General features: G+C 38.7%; 2 protein-coding genes across 6 annotated transcripts in view; one reads left to right on the top strand and one right to left on the bottom strand.

Moving 5' to 3' along the window:
- The window catches only part of GPR137B (G protein-coupled receptor 137B), a 50988-nt gene extending 41083 nt beyond the window's left edge, over positions 1-9905 (top strand). For all 3 annotated transcript variants that reach the window (XM_070568312.1, XM_070568299.1, XM_070568293.1), the window contains 3 exons: positions 6142-6266; positions 7739-7846; positions 8280-9905. In XM_070568312.1, the coding sequence (XP_070424413.1) occupies positions 6142-6266; positions 7739-7846; positions 8280-8295 (249 nt within the window). In that variant the 3' untranslated portion in view covers positions 8296-9905. The remainder of the gene's footprint in view (positions 1-6141; positions 6267-7738; positions 7847-8279) is intronic.
- ERO1B (endoplasmic reticulum oxidoreductase 1 beta) overlaps positions 5020-16636 on the bottom strand; it is a 63883-nt gene continuing 52266 nt past the window's right edge. For 2 of the 3 annotated variants that reach the window (XM_008539928.2, XM_008539930.2), the window contains one exon: positions 15137-15477. In XM_008539928.2, coding sequence (XP_008538150.1) covers positions 15462-15477 — 16 coding nt within the window. In that variant the 3' untranslated portion in view covers positions 15137-15461. Of the gene's footprint in view, positions 6058-15136; positions 15478-16636 lie in introns of those variants that run through there. The other variant, XM_070568275.1, reaches the window with a different exon arrangement.

The raw sequence follows: 16636 nt of genomic DNA, 5'->3' as shown, positions 1-16636 counted from the left end.
GCATTTATTGCTATAAACTTTCCTCTCAGAACTGCTTTTGTTGCATCCCCCAAGATTTGATATATTTCCATTTTCATGTTTAATTTTTTATTTCCTTTTTGATTTCTTCTTTGAGCCATTAGTTGTTTAGAAGTTTGTTGTTTAGTTTCCACATATTTGTAGATCTTCTCACTTTCCTCTTGTTCTAGTTTATACCATTGTGGTCAGAAAAGATAGTTGGTATGATTTTATTCTTCTTAAATTTGCTGAGATTTGTTTTGTAGCCTGTTATATGATCTATCCTGGAGAATGTTCCATGTGTACTGGAGAAGAATGACTACTCTGCTACTGTTGGATGAAATGTTCTGTATGTCTTTTAAGTCCATTTGTTCTAAAGTGTGGTTCAATTCCAGTGGTTCCTCGTTGAATTTTCTGTCTGAATGATCTATCCATTGCTCATAGTGAGGTATTGAAGTCCCCTACAATTATTGCATTGTTTTCTGTTTCTCCTTTAAGATCTGTCAGTATTTGCTTAATGTATTTTGGTGCTTGGGTGTTGGGAGTGTATATATTTACAATTGTTATATCTTCTTGATGTATTGACCTCTTTATCCTTATATAATGACCTCTTTTGTATCTTCTTATCCTTTTTGGCTTGAAGTCTGTTTTGTCTGATATAAGTGTAAGCTATACCTGGCTTCTTTTGGTTTCTGTTTGCTTGGAAATATCATCTTCCATTGTTTTACTTTGAGCCTGTATGTGTCTTTAGAGCTGAAATGAGTCTCCTGTAGGCAACACATCGTTGGGTCTTGTTTTTTATCCATCCAGCCACTCTGTGCCTTTTGACTGGTGAGTTCAATCTGTTTACATTTAGCGTGATTATTAATATGTAAGGATTTGCTACTGCCATTTCATCTTTTGCCTTTTGGTTATTTTGTCTATTACTTCTTTTTTCTTTGATTTCTGTCTACCTTTGTAAGTTGGTGGTTTTCCATGATGATTTGCTCACTCTCCCCTTTTTTTTATGTTTGGTGTGTCTGCTCTAGATTTTTGCTTTAAGGTTTACATAAAACATCTCATAGACAAAGTAGTCCTTTTTCTGCTGATAGCAGTTTATCTTCATTCACCCATAAAGATTTCACCCTTTTACTCCTTCTCTTTTATATATATATTTTTTTTTAAAGATTGGCACCTGAGCTAACAACTGTTGCCAATCTTATTTTTTTTCTTTTTTTATTCTTCTCCCCAAAGCCCTCCAGTACATAGTTGTATATTCTACTTGTGAGTGCCTCTGGCTGTGCTACATGGGATGCCGCCTCAGCATGGCCTGATGAGTGGTGCCATGTCCGCGCCCAGGATCCAAACCAGCGGAACCCTGGGCCGCCGAAGCGGAGCGTGCAAACTTAATCACTTGGCCACAGGGCTGGCCCCCCCTTTTGTATTTTTGATGTCACACATTCTCTTTTTATGCTGTGATTTTGTTACCAAGTTGTAGGAGCTACAGTTATATTAAGTGCTCTTTTCCTTTAACTTTTATGTTATTATTGTTTAATATGCTATTCTAAAAAAGAGTTGCAGTTTTCTAATTGTCACTTTTATCAGAGTTTTGTGTGCTTTCGTCTTTTCATTTCAGTTTGAAGAGGTCCTTTCAACATTTTTATAAGGCAGGTCTCATAGTGGTGAACTCCCTCAGCTTTTGTTTATCTGGGAAAGCCTTTATTTCCCCTTCATGTCTGAAGGGTAACTTTGCAGGGTAGAGTATTCTCGGCTGGCAGTTTTAATCTTTCAATACTTGGACTATGTCATTCCACTCTCTTCTGGCCTGTGGTGTGTCTGCTGAGAAATCTGCTGATAGCCTAATGGGGGTCCCTTTGTAGGCTACATTTTTTCCCACCTGGCTGCCTTTAAAATTCTTTCTTTATCATTGACTTTTGACAGTTTTAATATACAGTCATGAGCCGCATAAACATGTTTCGAAGGCCAACAATGGATTGCATATCCAATGGTGGTCCCCTAAGCTTAGTCCCATGTAGCCTGGGTATGTAGAAGGCTATATACCATCTAGGTTTGTGTAAGTATGCTCTATGATGTGCATATAATGACACATTGCCTAATGATGCATTTCTCAGAAGGTATCCCCATCATTAAGCAATGCATGACTGTAATGTGTCTTGGAGAAGGTCTTTCTGCATTGAGGTAGTAAGGTGTTTTGTCGGCTTCATAGACTTGTATATCCAGTTTCTTCCCTAGGCTTGGGAACTTCTCAGCTATTATTTCTTTAAATAAGTTCTCTCCTCCCTTGTCCCGCTCTTCTCCTTGTAGTATACCCATTTATCTTACGTTGGCTCTTCTGATGGACTCAGAGTTCTCGTAGGGTTTCTTCACTTGTTAAAAATCATAGTTCTCTCTCCTCTTCCACCTGAATCATTTCTGTATTCCTATCTTCGAACTCGTTTATTCTCTTTTCCATCTGATTGGCTCTATTTCTAATGCTTTCTAATGCATTCTTCATCTCATTTATTGAGTTCTTCAGCTAGAGAATTTGTTTGGTTCATTTTTAGAATTTCAATCTGTTTGGTAAAGTACTCCTTCTGTTCATTAATTTTATGCCTGAGATCATTGTATTGCCTTTCTTGAATTTTCTTCTACCTGACTGAATTTCTTCATAACAGCTCTTTTGAATTCTTGATCAGTTAGATCACAATATTCCATGTCTTTGAGTTTGATTGCTGGAAATTGTTCTTGTGTGTGATAGCGTATTACCGGGGTTTTTCACCGCATTTGAAGTAGCTGCATTTCTCTTATCAGGTAAGGCTTTGTTTACTTTGATTTTAACAATTCGATTGGTAATTAGGAGCCTTCCTTTTGTTTTCCAGCAGGTGGCACTACAGCACAAGTTTTTGGTTTCTCTTACCAGCGCTGACTCCTCACTAAGGTTGGGAGCATGTGCATTAAAAAAAAAAAAAAGAAAGAAAGAAAAGCTGGAGGAGAAACAAACAAAAACGGGGGTGGCAGCAGAGTAGGGGGAGGTGTGTGTTTAGTACCTGGGGCTTTGTGCCTATGTCCTGGTAGGGGAATCCTTGAATGGGAGGGGTCCCAGAGGTCCATGGGTGGATCACAGCAGTCTCTTCTCAGAGCAACAGGTCCTTCCAGCTGCAGTACACGCCGCTGGGCAGACCCCTACTCATCACCATCACCCTCCTCTCCTCTGACAGAAAGGTCCTTCTGGCCCGGTGCCGCCCGTCTGCCTCCACCACCACTCCCCTGGCTCTGCAACCTCTGAAGTCCAGTAAACCCACTTCTGGGTGTACAGATGGATGTATCTCTGGGTGTCCTGGTGTGCTGGGTGGAGGTGCTTCTGTTCAGTTCTGGATGTCAGATTAGTTGTAAATCAAACAGGAGAGAAAAAAGGAATGACTCACACCAGTATGATGCTGATGTCACTCACTCATTGACTTTAAAAGAGCACACTGCAGGCGGGTCCTTTCTTTAAAATGCTATCTACCGTTAATATCCATAATTTAGTTGGTACAAACAAGCCTCTACACTTGGCATCATTAGAGCTGTAACGGTGTAGCGCTTTGCCATCCACATCAGAATCCTCAAGGTGCAGGGTGTAAGTACCAATTCTTAGGCCGTGTTTGGACCCAGATCAGAATCTCTGCGGTAGGTTCTGGGAATCTACATTTTAAATAACTTAATAAGCATCCCAAGTGATTGAATGCACTGTAAAGAATCTCTCCATATCATATATATTTTTTTGTTTAAACAGTTTTATTGAGATATAATTCCCATACCATACAATTCACCCATTCCGTGTCTACAGTTTAATGGTTTTTGGTATATTCTGATACGTGCAACCAATCACCACAGTTTTTAGAACATTTTCATCACCTCAAAAATAAACTCCACACCCTTTATCACCCCACATCCTACCCCCCTCCCCGGCCCCCAAGCAACTACTGATCTACTTCCTGTATCTAGAGATTTCCCTATTCTGGACTTTCATATCTATGAGATCATATAGTATGCAATTCTCTGTGACTGACTTCTTTCACTTGGCCTAATGTTTTCAAGGTTCATCCATGTTTTAGGATGTATTAGTACTTCATTCCTTTTTTGTTTTTCAAACTCAGATTTTTTTTTTTAAAGGTTTTATTTTTTTCCTTTTTCTCCCCAAAGCCCCCCGGTACATAGTTGTATATTCTTCATTGTGGGTCCTTCTAGTTGTGGCATGTAGGATGCTGCCTCAGCGTGGTTTGATGAGCAGTGCCACGTCCGTGCCCAGGATTCGAACCGATGAAACACTGGGTCGCCTGCAGTGGAGCACGCGAACTTAACCACTCGGCCACAGGGCCAGCCCTTGTACTTCATTCCTTTTTATGGCCAAATTCATTGTATGGATATGCCACATGTTGTTTATCCATTTGTCCATTGATGGACATTTGAGTTGTTACCATCTTTTGGCTGTTATGAATAATGCTGCCATAAACAGTCATGTACAAATTTCCCTGTAAATATATGTCTATTTCTCTTGGGTCTATAGCTGGGAGTGCAATTGCTGGGTCACATGCTAACTCTGTTTAACCTTTTGCCGCCAGGCTGTTTTCCAGAAAGGGTGCACCATTTTACATTCCCAGCAGTAGTATATGAAGATTCTGGTTCCTCCAGATCTTCCCCGGAACTTGTTATCTGACTTTTTGATTGTAGATATCCTGATTCATTGTGGCTTTAGAGTTGCATTTCCCTGATGCTTAATGATGGTCAGCATCTTTTCATGTGTTTTTGGCCATTTCTATATCTTCTTTGGAGAAAGGTATATTCAAGATCCTTTGCCCATTTTAAAATTGGATTGTCTTTTTATTATTGAGTTGAGAGTTCTTTATATATTTTAGATGTAAGTCCCTTGTCAAATATTTGATTTGCAAATATTTTCTCACATTCTGTGGCTCTCTTTTCACTTTCTTGTTGTTATCCTTTGAAACACAAAAGTTTTAAATTTTGACAAAGTCCAATTTATCTGTTTTTTTCTTTTGTTGCTTATGCTTTTGGTGTCACGTCTAAGAATTCTTTGTCAAATCCTAGGTTATGAAGATTTGCCCTTATATTTTCTTCTAAGAGTTTTATAGCATAGCTTTTACTCTTACATTTAGGAGTCTTTAATCCATTTTGAGTTACTTTTTGTGTATGGTGTGAGCTGAGTCCAACTTCATTCTTTTGCCTAGACATTCTTGCTACAAATACTAAGTTTTGGCGGGGAGGGGAGGAAGATTGGCCCTGAGCTAACATCTGTTGCTGGTCTTCCTCTATTTTGTATGTGGGACGCCACCACAGCACAGCTTGATGAGTGGTATGCAGGTCCACGCCCAGGATCCAAACCCGTGAACCCTGCATCACTGAAGCTGAGTGCACAAACAACCACTACACCACCAGGCCAGCCCCTACAATAGTAAATTTTAATACCTTGTATAAGTTCCACTTTGCTTCCTATATTTGGCTAGATTTGTTTTAGAAAAGCAGGAATTCACATATAGGTACCCGTCATATAATGAGCTTGTTTCATACTCTGTTGGTTAACTTTTAAATACACCACTAATACTATGTAGAAGGATGTCAGACAAATGCTGGATTTTACGCCAGATTTAGGTTGCAATGTGATATAGTCCTGATCTTCTGCTTGCATGACACCAGCCCTCTGAAGTTTTTTGAGAGGTGAACTCAGCTTGGGGACAGAAACAGGATGAAATGATTATAGAAGCAGGACAAGAAACCCTCTCAAAATGAATTCATCATGATTTCATTAGTCTAATTTTTTGTGAATGCTTACATCATTATATGGATTTATATCTAATCTGGTACTGTCTACTCTAGTTTGGCTAATTTGGTAATGTCTGGCTTTTTTTGATAAGGGATTAAAACAATGATAATTCATTGTTGTAAGCAGGACTCTGAAAGAAGATTTTGTCCCTACTGATAAAAGAAAAAGTTAATCTCTCTTAAATATAAAAGCAACTGAAATGAACGGCCCAGCTGAACAGGTCCATCCTCCATCCAGAGGAGTAGAAGATCCTTAGTCTCCTGCAAGAAAGAGATCTGATTTATCTTTGTCTAGCGCGAGGCACACTGTCTGAAAGGAGGCTGAACAATCAACTGTCTTTTTAGACCAACCCTGGAATGGTCCCCAGCCATGGATTCAGTCCCAGATCTTATTTCTTTGACAACCCTCGAAGATACGACAGTGACGATGACCTCGCCTGGAACATTGCCCCTCAGGGACTTCAGGGAAGGTAAGACCCTAGTTCATGTTAGAGAGGCACGGTTAGGAGGGGGAGGGCTGCACCGAAGAAATGGATTCAAACGGAAAGAAAATTCCTACATAGAAACTCCAGAGCTGGAGGTAGAGTGAGGCAGACAGAAAGAGGAGGGAAGCACCTGAGTAAGTGAAAGTGACTGCACCCAGAGCAGAGACCCTGTCCCAGGATTACGTGACTCCCCACTGCCACGGGCAGGAGGAGTGCCAAGCTGCTGCCCTCCCTCAGCCTGCTGAGGCTTCAGCCGCACTCCGCTGCCCAGCGACCATCCTGGCCCCTCTTGCCATCTGTGGATCTGGGACTTCAAGGCCAGCAACGGCAAGAGGGGCCAAAAGGGCTGACCTGGTGCTTGCGAGCCCCTCTTCTCTCTGCTTGTCCCCCAGGACCCTGTACTGTTCCTGTGAAAGGGAAGCTCCAGCTGAATGTTTCTTAGAAGTAAAGGCTATCTTATGCAATCATTGTGAATTTAAAGACCTATCGTTAACATTTTAATGTAAACTTTATGTTTTTCCTCTGGGACAAAGTGATAAAAGAAGACATTCTTGCTTTTCTACTCCTTATCCTTATGTAAAAGTCCTTACAAAACCTTAAAAGAACTCTGAAAAGTGCCCTTGTTTTAGGGATAGGAGAACTGAGCAAAAGCTGGGAGAATACGTTGCTTTCTCAGTGGTTCAGAGAGCAGAGAAATTCTGGTCAGATAGAATAAAAGATGGCATTTGGGAAAAAAGAGAAAAGCAGACCAGTCCACCAGGCCAGCAGATGTAAAGAACAGAGCTACTCTGGAAGTGAGCGTCTGCGGTCGAAAGTTGTCCAAACCCTCTTCCCTAAAACTGGTCTCGCACCCACTTACCCCTTTGCATTTTCTACTAGCAACGCCCGTCCCTCCGTACCCTGCTGGAGCAGCCCTGACCCCTCGCCTGAAGGGGACACAGAGCCAGGGGAGACCTCACTACCTGTGTGGAATACTACATAGATGAGAATAATAATAGAAACTTACATTACAGCGTGCTAACTCTATATTAAGATACTGTTCTAGGTGCTTACAGGTGTTAACCTACAAAAGCCCAGTGAGGTAGTTACTAGTAATACTCCCATTCCACAGATGTGCCATAAATTGTTTGTCCAAAGACACACAGGTGGTGAGCTGTATTCTGCATTAGGATTCAGATACAATTTGTTGCTAAAACTTTGTTATACATGGTGATCGCTTTATGGTTCTAGTAATACTACACTTCTGGGCTCTACAGAGTTCAGTAGACTTTTGTGGGCAGACTTCTAGCCACTGTGCATAACACTGCTTTGTGGGAAAATGGGCTTCAAGAAGCTACTTACGAAACTTTGAGACTGTCTCTAGTTTATAGAAAATCCCGGTTCTATCTACCTAAAATAGATGTCATCAACAGTAAGTATAATGTTTCAAGGGACTGAAATATCTTTTTCTTTTTAAGTTTTGCTCCAGACTGCTACGATTGGGGACAACAAACCAACAGCTTCCTGGCACAAGTAGGAACTTTACAACCAGACTCAACTTTGGATCCTGACAAACCAAGCCATGGGTAGCATCCTTCAGTTTTATGGAAGATTCGTCAGTTGAAAAGCTGACAGACTTAATGACAGCTGAATTTTTAGGACTTTTCCTTAAGAAATAGGACTTCATTTTTATTTGTCACAGGTTTCTAATGGCTCCATAGGACTAAGCAATAATTTAGATTGATAAAACCTTATTTTAGTACTAAAAAGTGAGCCTGGCTATCTATTTCAGTGGGTATAATTTAAACTTTTAAAAAAATCTGTACTTTTATAAAGATGTATTTTATATAACTTAATAATAATGCTAAAATATACTAGGGTTTTTTGAGAATGTTATTGCAATATATGTTGTAGTTTGCACAGACTTATGCATAATTCACTTTAGAAGTATACAGTATATGGTCTGATGGTTTTTAAGGCTTTTGGACTAAAGTATTCCTCAAATCCTTACCTCTTCAGGTCCCTCAGATTCTGAGCTCCTCGCTGGTAGACTCTAAATACAGTTGACATCCCGAGAGCCAATTGCAACTCCAGTGTTGAAAGTTATAATGTAGCAGAATCTCAACAGACTGCATACAGGTAATTGGCTCCTTAGAGCTCTTTAAGGCCCAGATGGTTGGTTTCTCCAAGAATCTCCTAAATTTTGCCGCAAGTTCAATACACTTCAATGAAAAAATGTTGATAGAGTTGACTTACGCTATTAAATCTCCTCTGCTATATTTAGAGATTTTGCATAGTTTCCAGCCCAGTGAAATCCAACATCCATCACCTCAGGACTTCAGCAAGCCTGCACCTTGCCCAACTTGCTGAACATTTGTTACATTCAAGGAACAAAGAAGAGGTTTTCAAAAGGGGATTAATAATAAATAGCCCTGGCCCTTGAGCCAAAAGACTATGTGGAATCCTAACAGTTTTCCTGTTATTTCCAACCATATTTAAAATAATGCCCTTTATTTTTAAATAGCTCAGAAAGCAGCCTACTGGAAGCTGCTTGTTTAAAATGGGAGGAGCACTGCAGTATTCCATAGCACGATTCCTGTCTCCCAGCTGTGTAAAACGGCGCGCTCCAGACAACTGTTGATAAGTCGTCTTTCAGTTAGATGAAACTCACGTCAAGAAATATACTAGTTCCCCAACCATAAGTGCCATTCTGAAACTTCCAAGATATATATATTCTGCAGTTGTAAAACTGTCTCTAATAGGAGACTGGTACATGGCTCTGTCAGGGAGCTTAAATGCTCTGATTTTCTATACAATAGATAGGTACTAGAGGAAGTACTGTTAGGAGAAAGGATTCTGCTCCGCCTAGGAAATCTCACATCCCGGGACAGAGGGAGGAGCGGATGAAAAGGAACTTAGATTAATAAGCTCTGCCTACATGATGAAAGCCATTTCACATGTCTCTTTCTTCCCATTTGTGTCTTCAGGAATAATTTATCTCTGGGCATTGACTTCACAGAGATGAAGTCTACTGCTCTCACCTTGATGGTATTTAAAACTGGGCTCTCAAGTTTTAAATGGGTCACGATTGCGTTTTTCCTTTGTATAGGACATCTTTACCCTGCTTAATCCCACATAACAACGTTCTTGCCTTTCAGTATATGGAAGAATTTGGGTCACATATTTAAAATAGTTACCATCAGGGAAAATTCAACACTGAAGCAAAATTTGCACTGATCATTCACATTGCCTTAAAATATTATAAGTTGTTATTCTAAATAGGTCTCAGAATACCCTCTTCTCACACTGTCTGTGTTACTAATACTTAGGGAAACTTAAAGGCAGGCTCAGCATGTGTTTAGCGCCGCCCTGAATCACGCTTTCAGACAGCACCACAGTTCTTCAGTATTTGGTCATTCAAGGGTAGATATATTTTAAAACACAGTGATAAAAATAGCACCAAAATCATGTAATTATACTCATCCTATGATGTATAAACACTTTATTATTCTGTTAGTACTGGCAGGAAAACTGAAATACCCAGCCTTAACTGATAAAAGCCATAATCTATTTTTATGATGAAGTTGCTAGTATTTATTTGAACTATTATTTTTAATTGAAAAGAATAAAAATATTCTAAGTGCCTGTTTTTCTCTTCTTCCCCTTTTTTAAAAGTAATGCTAAAGCACAAGTGTCATGACACATCTAGAATATAAAAAACTACGATTGTATCAAACTGTCTTTCTCTCATAGTAAATGATCGTGTACACCCTGTGAAATGTTGCAGGTGTGGTATGGAAAGGAAAGTTAAAACTCCCTTTAGCTCCTGACTTGACTTGTGCTGCTAAGTACACTAACAAAACTACTCGTTATGTGAAATATTAAAGGCTGAGAGAAGGCAAGGAATGGTGATTACTGGTTCTAAAATATCCCAAAGTCCTCTTGTGTTAAGCCAACATGATGAAATTAACACCCTGATAATTTGAAAGTTAAAAAGGGATGGACAAGAGTCACTGAACATTTTGTACCATCATTTATCTAAGGCCGATTCAAGACTAAAAGGGTGAGTGTGAATGCTTCTGTGCATCTGTTGGAAATATGCAAAATAGATGTCCACTTGTGCAGTCATTTGTCTAAGAATTCCAACTGATGTGTGTAGATATCTTTCATTGGCTCTTTTTTACAATTAACCTGTTTAATTGAGCTGATGATTAAACATCCAGTGTGTGTTACACAGAGCTGTGGACTCTAAGAAGTTTTGATTCTTACAATGTACACCTCAAGCACATTTAGTTATGCCAATTCTTTCTTGAATGTATCAGGCACGTTGTTAATAACTATGCGGGTTACCATGTTTAGCTGCTTAGAGCAGGCACACTTGCTTGTGCATCCCCAAATTTCCTCTTTTACCAAAAATCCAAGAGAACTGCTCTTTGCTGGGCTCGAACATTAACCCCTATTAAGAGGAAAGGAACAAGCATTAGTAAACCCTAGAGCGTGAGAAGTACTTTAAGAGAAAGCTTCTCATTTATATTTACATACTGGATATTATTAGAATATTGCTTTTATTTTTTTTAACAATAAGGGTGAACTTACATTAGAACTAAATGGGTCTTAATATTTGAAACTTTATCAGGATTTCTAACTAAAAAACTTCGTTAAAAAAATGCTTTCACTTTAGGTTACTGCATGATAAACTATAGATTAGTATAGGTCTGGTCAGAGACACATCTAATATTTGTTTCCACTTTTTATCCCATGCAAGTGAGAATTTTATTAATTAAAAACATTTCTAACTGTGCATAAGGCACTTAAGACTTCTCGTGGTCCAGATGGAGGAGCTATTAGAAAGGATCAGGCTAAAATAGTGGAATTCTCACAAAGACTATAAATAAACTGTTTAAAGTGAGGAAGCATTTACTTAAAAAGGGACAATGAAGATAAGGGAATGGAATTCAGTCAACATCTATTGAGTGCCTACTATGTGCTAGATATGGGGCTAGATACTAGTCACGTGTCTGTGGGTCCAGTCTGTAAACACAGCCACACCCTTACATTAACCCTGCTCTTGGCCTTTAGCAGGGATATATGAAGAGCCCTTGCACCAAAGGGTCAGAATTCTTTTAAGTCTGCACATGATGTCCCCATGCCCCCAACCTAGATTTCGGTGTTGATTCCCCATACCTGTTACCTAGCTCCTCTGGCCTGGGCCCTGATGGTGGGTTCATTCAGGGTTCTGAGATTGGCTGCCCAGGTCATCAAGTGGGGGTGGTTCAAAGTCCTCAGATCCAAATCCAGTGACTCAGCAGCTCCTAACGGTATCTACCTGGTTCCTCCAAAGCTGGCTTTGTTCCCTCTATTCTTTGACTTGTGGCTAGGACCTATCCTCCATTTTCCCAGAAATTGATTCTACCTTGCCAACATTAATTCTTCAGCCTCCAATCCTGGTCTGCCCTTTTGGACCTTGGCTGCCCTACCACACAGAATATTAGACTCTATCTCCAGAATGGATTTCCTGCCTCTGAACTTTAGCCTAGTCAGAACTGGCGATCAGATGCCTGCTGTCTTCAGCTAGATCTGTGATCTGTTTTTCTTTAGCCTATATGAGCCACAAAGTCCCTTCCTTTCTCTCCTGATCCCTGTCGTTGTGAAATTTCTTGACTCTGCACCTCAATTTCCCATGAACCTTGCTAACCTACAACAGTCTCTCCAGGCTCTTTGCAGTCCCGAGTCATGGTGCTCCTTGAAGGCATTCATTGAGTTATAAAAAGGGCACATTCAGGATAAACAAATAATGCTTCACCAGGGCCATTCAATTTGTGTTAGAGTAGCCTTGGTGTGCTATCCCCTTGGTGAATTCACTAGCCCAGAGTTTGGGCTTTGGGTTTGCACACTTAAAACCTCTCAAAGGGTGCAGAACACTTCCTCATTTGGAAGTATATTCTGTGGAGGAAAATCACATGGAAAGTTAAATTATATCAGAATGTTGCATGGTGAATGCTGACTCTGCTCTGACCAAGGGCTGTTAGGTGGATAATTTTAAGGAATCTGTGACAACTTAATGGCCTTGTCAAGCAGATCAAGATTCACTCACATTGAGGGCACCTTCTCCACTAGACACGTTTCTATGTTAGCTCTTCCTCTTCAAATGATACATTCTTTCTCTGGGGTCATTCTCACTATAAACTAGATGGAACCTAGTTAGGTAATAGACTTCAGACATTACATGATGGCAGGGATATTTTTTTTCTTCACTGCTACATTCCCAATGCCTAGAACAGTGAATGAAGTCAAATCCTGTTCTTTTGGTAGATATCATCTTTTTTTTTTAATAAGGTAATTTCTTGCACTCACACTTTTATCCACTGCATATTCATTTTACAATTAAATGACTCATTTAAGAGCCCCTCCCTGTTTTCTTATGAATCTTTGACAGACATCCAACTTTTGGACAAAGAATTCATAATGGAATAAAAGAAGAAATAAGGATTTTTATAAAGATAGTTCTCCAATCATTCTTAGATACTAAGTCTAACGTAAAAGCACTGAGATAAAATTCTGTCTACACAGGCACCACAGGTCCTGTCTCTTTGCCCTCACCTGTTTGGGCACTGGCAAATAGAATACTGAAATAATTAATACAAGAGGTCTTAAAAAGTAGATCTTTATCACGTACAGTATCAAATTAAAAGAACAGTGATACATTAAGTGGTTAAAAATGCAACCCTCCAGAAAAAAACACTTGAGTTGGGCAGAGTTTTAGCAATGATCCATGTGTTAACGGATTTTTTAAAGCTCATGTAGAATAAACAAGAATAGCTAAAGAAAACTGTACAAAATAAATAAAGGTTGGGGAGGGAGAAGGAGAAGGGGGTACCACACACCAGATATTAAAACACAGACCCTGAGTAATTAAAACAATGTGGTACTGGAGCATGAGTAAACAGACCAGCAAAACAGCAAGAGAAGCCAGATATACAGCCAAGTCCATATGGGATTGTAGATATGATCAACGTAGCATCTTAAACTAGTGAGGAAAAGATGAACTGTTCAATAAATGGTATTGGAATAACTAGGTAATCATCTGGGAAAAAACAAGATTGGATTCATAACTTACACCTCATACCAGGATACACTTCAAATGAATCAAAATTTAGATCATAAAAAAAAAACCATACAAGTCCTAGAAGAAAATATAGGTGAATTATTGCTGTGGACTGATGAAGGCATTCTAACTATGACTCAAAAGTCCAGAAACCACTAAATTAGACTACATAAAAATTAGACATTTGCATGGAAAAACCACCATAAGCAAATTCAAAAGACAGACGACAAATTAAACAAAAAATGTACAGGGCCGGGCCCATGGCCGAGTTCGGGTGCTCCGCTTCCGTGGCCCAGGGTTTCGCTGGTTCAGATCCTGGGCACGGACATGGCACTGCTGATCAAGCCATGCTGAGGCAGCGTCCCACATGCCACAACTAGAAGGACCCAAACTAAAATATACAACTATGTACTGAGGGGCTTTGGGGAGAAGGAAAAATAAAAAATAAATAAAATCTTAAAAAAAAAATGTACAGCTCATTACACTCCAAGGGTTAATATCCCTAACAAAGCACTCCTCGAAATTGATAAAAGATCAACAGTGCAGTAGAAAAATGGGCAAAAGATATGAACAGAAAAGGAAATACAAATGGCTCTTAAACATATTAAGGGTAGTCAGCCTTACTCGTAATAAGAAAAATACAAACTAAATCACATTGATATATAATTTTGTATCTATCAGAATGGCAAAAATCCAACTTTTTAATAACAACTACTGGTAAGGATGTGGGTAAGCAGGAATTGTCTTAAATTGCAGATGTGTAAGTGAACTGGTAACCACCCCTTATGGAGGGCAATATTCTAACGTCTTTCAAAATTAGAAATGCACATGGTCTTTAACCCCAAAATTCCACTTTGGGGTATTTATTCTACAAGTACATACATCTGAAATGACATAAATACAAGGTCTGGCATCAATCCAAATGCCCACTAATAGGGAACTGGTTAAATGATTGCGAATTCCTATAATGGACTACCAAGAGTTACTAAAAAAAAAAAAAAAAAAAAAAAAAAGTAAGCTACCTAGTGATATGGGAAGACTGCCAAGAGAAATTAAGTGAAAAGCTATGTATATGATGCCTCTCTTTGGGTAAAAATGAGAGAAAAGATAAGACTTTACATTTGTATTTGTTTTGTTTGTATATGCCTAAAAAAGTATGGATGGAAACATAAGAAACCAAGAACAGAGGTTGTTTATGGTGGGGCAGGAGGAGGAGGTACTTTATGGGAAGTTGGGCCAAGGAGAGAATGAAGACATTCCACTGTATAGCTTTTTATATTTTTTGGTTTTTGAACCATGTGAATGTATTACCTATTCAAAAAATTAAATAAAATAAGTATATTTAAAAAGCCTTATGACTTAATACACATCAAAAAAATAAGTCCCCAATTTTTAGTTGAATGGTAATAAGCCAACTTAGGAAATGACACAAATATACCACATTCTGAGCAGAGGCTCTGGAGTCAGACTTTCTAGTTTCAAATTCTAGTCCCACAACCTAGAATTTGTGACTGTGGACAACTTACTTCGCCTCTCTAATCCTCAGTTTTCTTACCTGTAAAACAGAGAAGTAACTACCTCCCAAGTAGAGGTGTTGTGAAGATGAAATAATCCATGCAAAGCCTTTGCTGGGATGGCTGCCGATGCTTGCTGTTGTAAGAAACCACCTAGACTACTTATGTATATTCTCCCTTCTCCACAAATTATAATTAAATCCTCATCTCATAAAAGGAAACATTTAAAAAGGGGGAAAAAAAACAAGAAAGAAAAATTGCAGAAACATTTACTTTAATTCACATTTTCTACAATCTGGTGGGTGTAACAGCAAATTATTTGGAATTCTGTTCAAAATCCAACCTGCACCTGTAGATGTTACTTAAAATAGAGTACACATAAATTTGTGTATGTGTGTGTGTGTGTTATTTTGTTTTACCAAATAATTTCCATGATACCATGCACCCAGTCTCTGTATTTTGGTGAGTAGCTATGGTTTCTGCAGGTACTTCAGTCTGCAAACTGCTGAGAGGTTTACTGTGACCTGTTCCCAAATTTCCAGTGAAGGCAATGCTGATGAAGATCAAAATAGCTGTCCTTTCTTATATACAATGGCACCTAGGTAAAGTTGGAAAATATGGCACAGTGTTTCATATAAATACAGAGATTACAAGTATTGAGTAATTCACGTTAAAATGTCAAAATACGTTTGACGTATCAAATTTGAAAACCATTACTATTCTGTCTGATCCTCATAATCTAAAAATCAACACAGGAGAAACATTGAAATTTTACCAACTTTAATATATAGTATTTCTAACTTACATAGATGCCACTTAAGAAAAAAATAAACTCATTCCATTGAAGAAAGGAATATTTTCCTTTTCTTCATTTTCATTACTTCATCAGCTGGTACAATCATTTCTGTCAGTTATATTATCAAGTGCTGGATTTTTAAATCAGGTGATGAGATAGAGACAAATGCAAAGAAATTACCAGCCAAGCATTTTCACAATGGAATCAGTACTCTAGGATCACTTCACAACAAAAGGTATGTGGACTGCAAAAAGTTTATATCACAAGGACCAGGCTCACAAACAAAGATTCCTACAGCTTATACAATCATTTAAGAAATACACACATACACAAAAATGTAGGCTGCCCCACAAAATCTAATTTATGGTAATAAACTTAAATAAATTTCAGCTTAAGAATACTTCATTTGTTTATTTTCTTGGTAGTGAAAAAATGTGTTAACACCTTGAACTTTTTACCCTAACCAGGCCTTTTAATTTCCTTGAACTCACTCTAGTATACAATTTTTCCCAAGCTTGAAACAAATCACAGTAAAGAAAAAAAACAGTAAATGGAAATGACCAAGGATTTTCTCCAGTAAATAGTTTAAATAAGAGATTTTTTATCTATAAATGAGGGAACGAAGTAATGCTACCAAAAAGATTTTAAACGTACAGTAATAATGGACACAAAGTGCAAAACGTTCACATTTCCTTAAACTCTGAAAGAACACTAAGAATAATTCTTATTAATTCCTCAGCAAGATTACTCAGATATGCACATTTTAGACAAGTTTCCTTAAGGTCCCCCTTCCCCACCATACAATACTTGCATCCCTAAAAATGAAAACAAAAAGTGCAGGAGGCTCCAATCCAGCCAGCCTGTTTTATTTGACTTAACAAAAAGCACCACCACCACCAACAGAAAAGCCAGGGTCCATGAAGGTTAGAAACTGGATAAGAAAATAATCAACTAGTGAGAC

This window comes from Equus przewalskii, chromosome 1 (assembly GCF_037783145.1).
Source record: "Equus przewalskii isolate Varuska chromosome 1, EquPr2, whole genome shotgun sequence".
NCBI classification, from domain to species: domain Eukaryota; kingdom Metazoa; phylum Chordata; class Mammalia; order Perissodactyla; family Equidae; genus Equus; species Equus przewalskii.
Note: the sequence above shows the minus strand (reverse complement) of the source record. Positions and strands in the feature narration are given on the sequence as shown.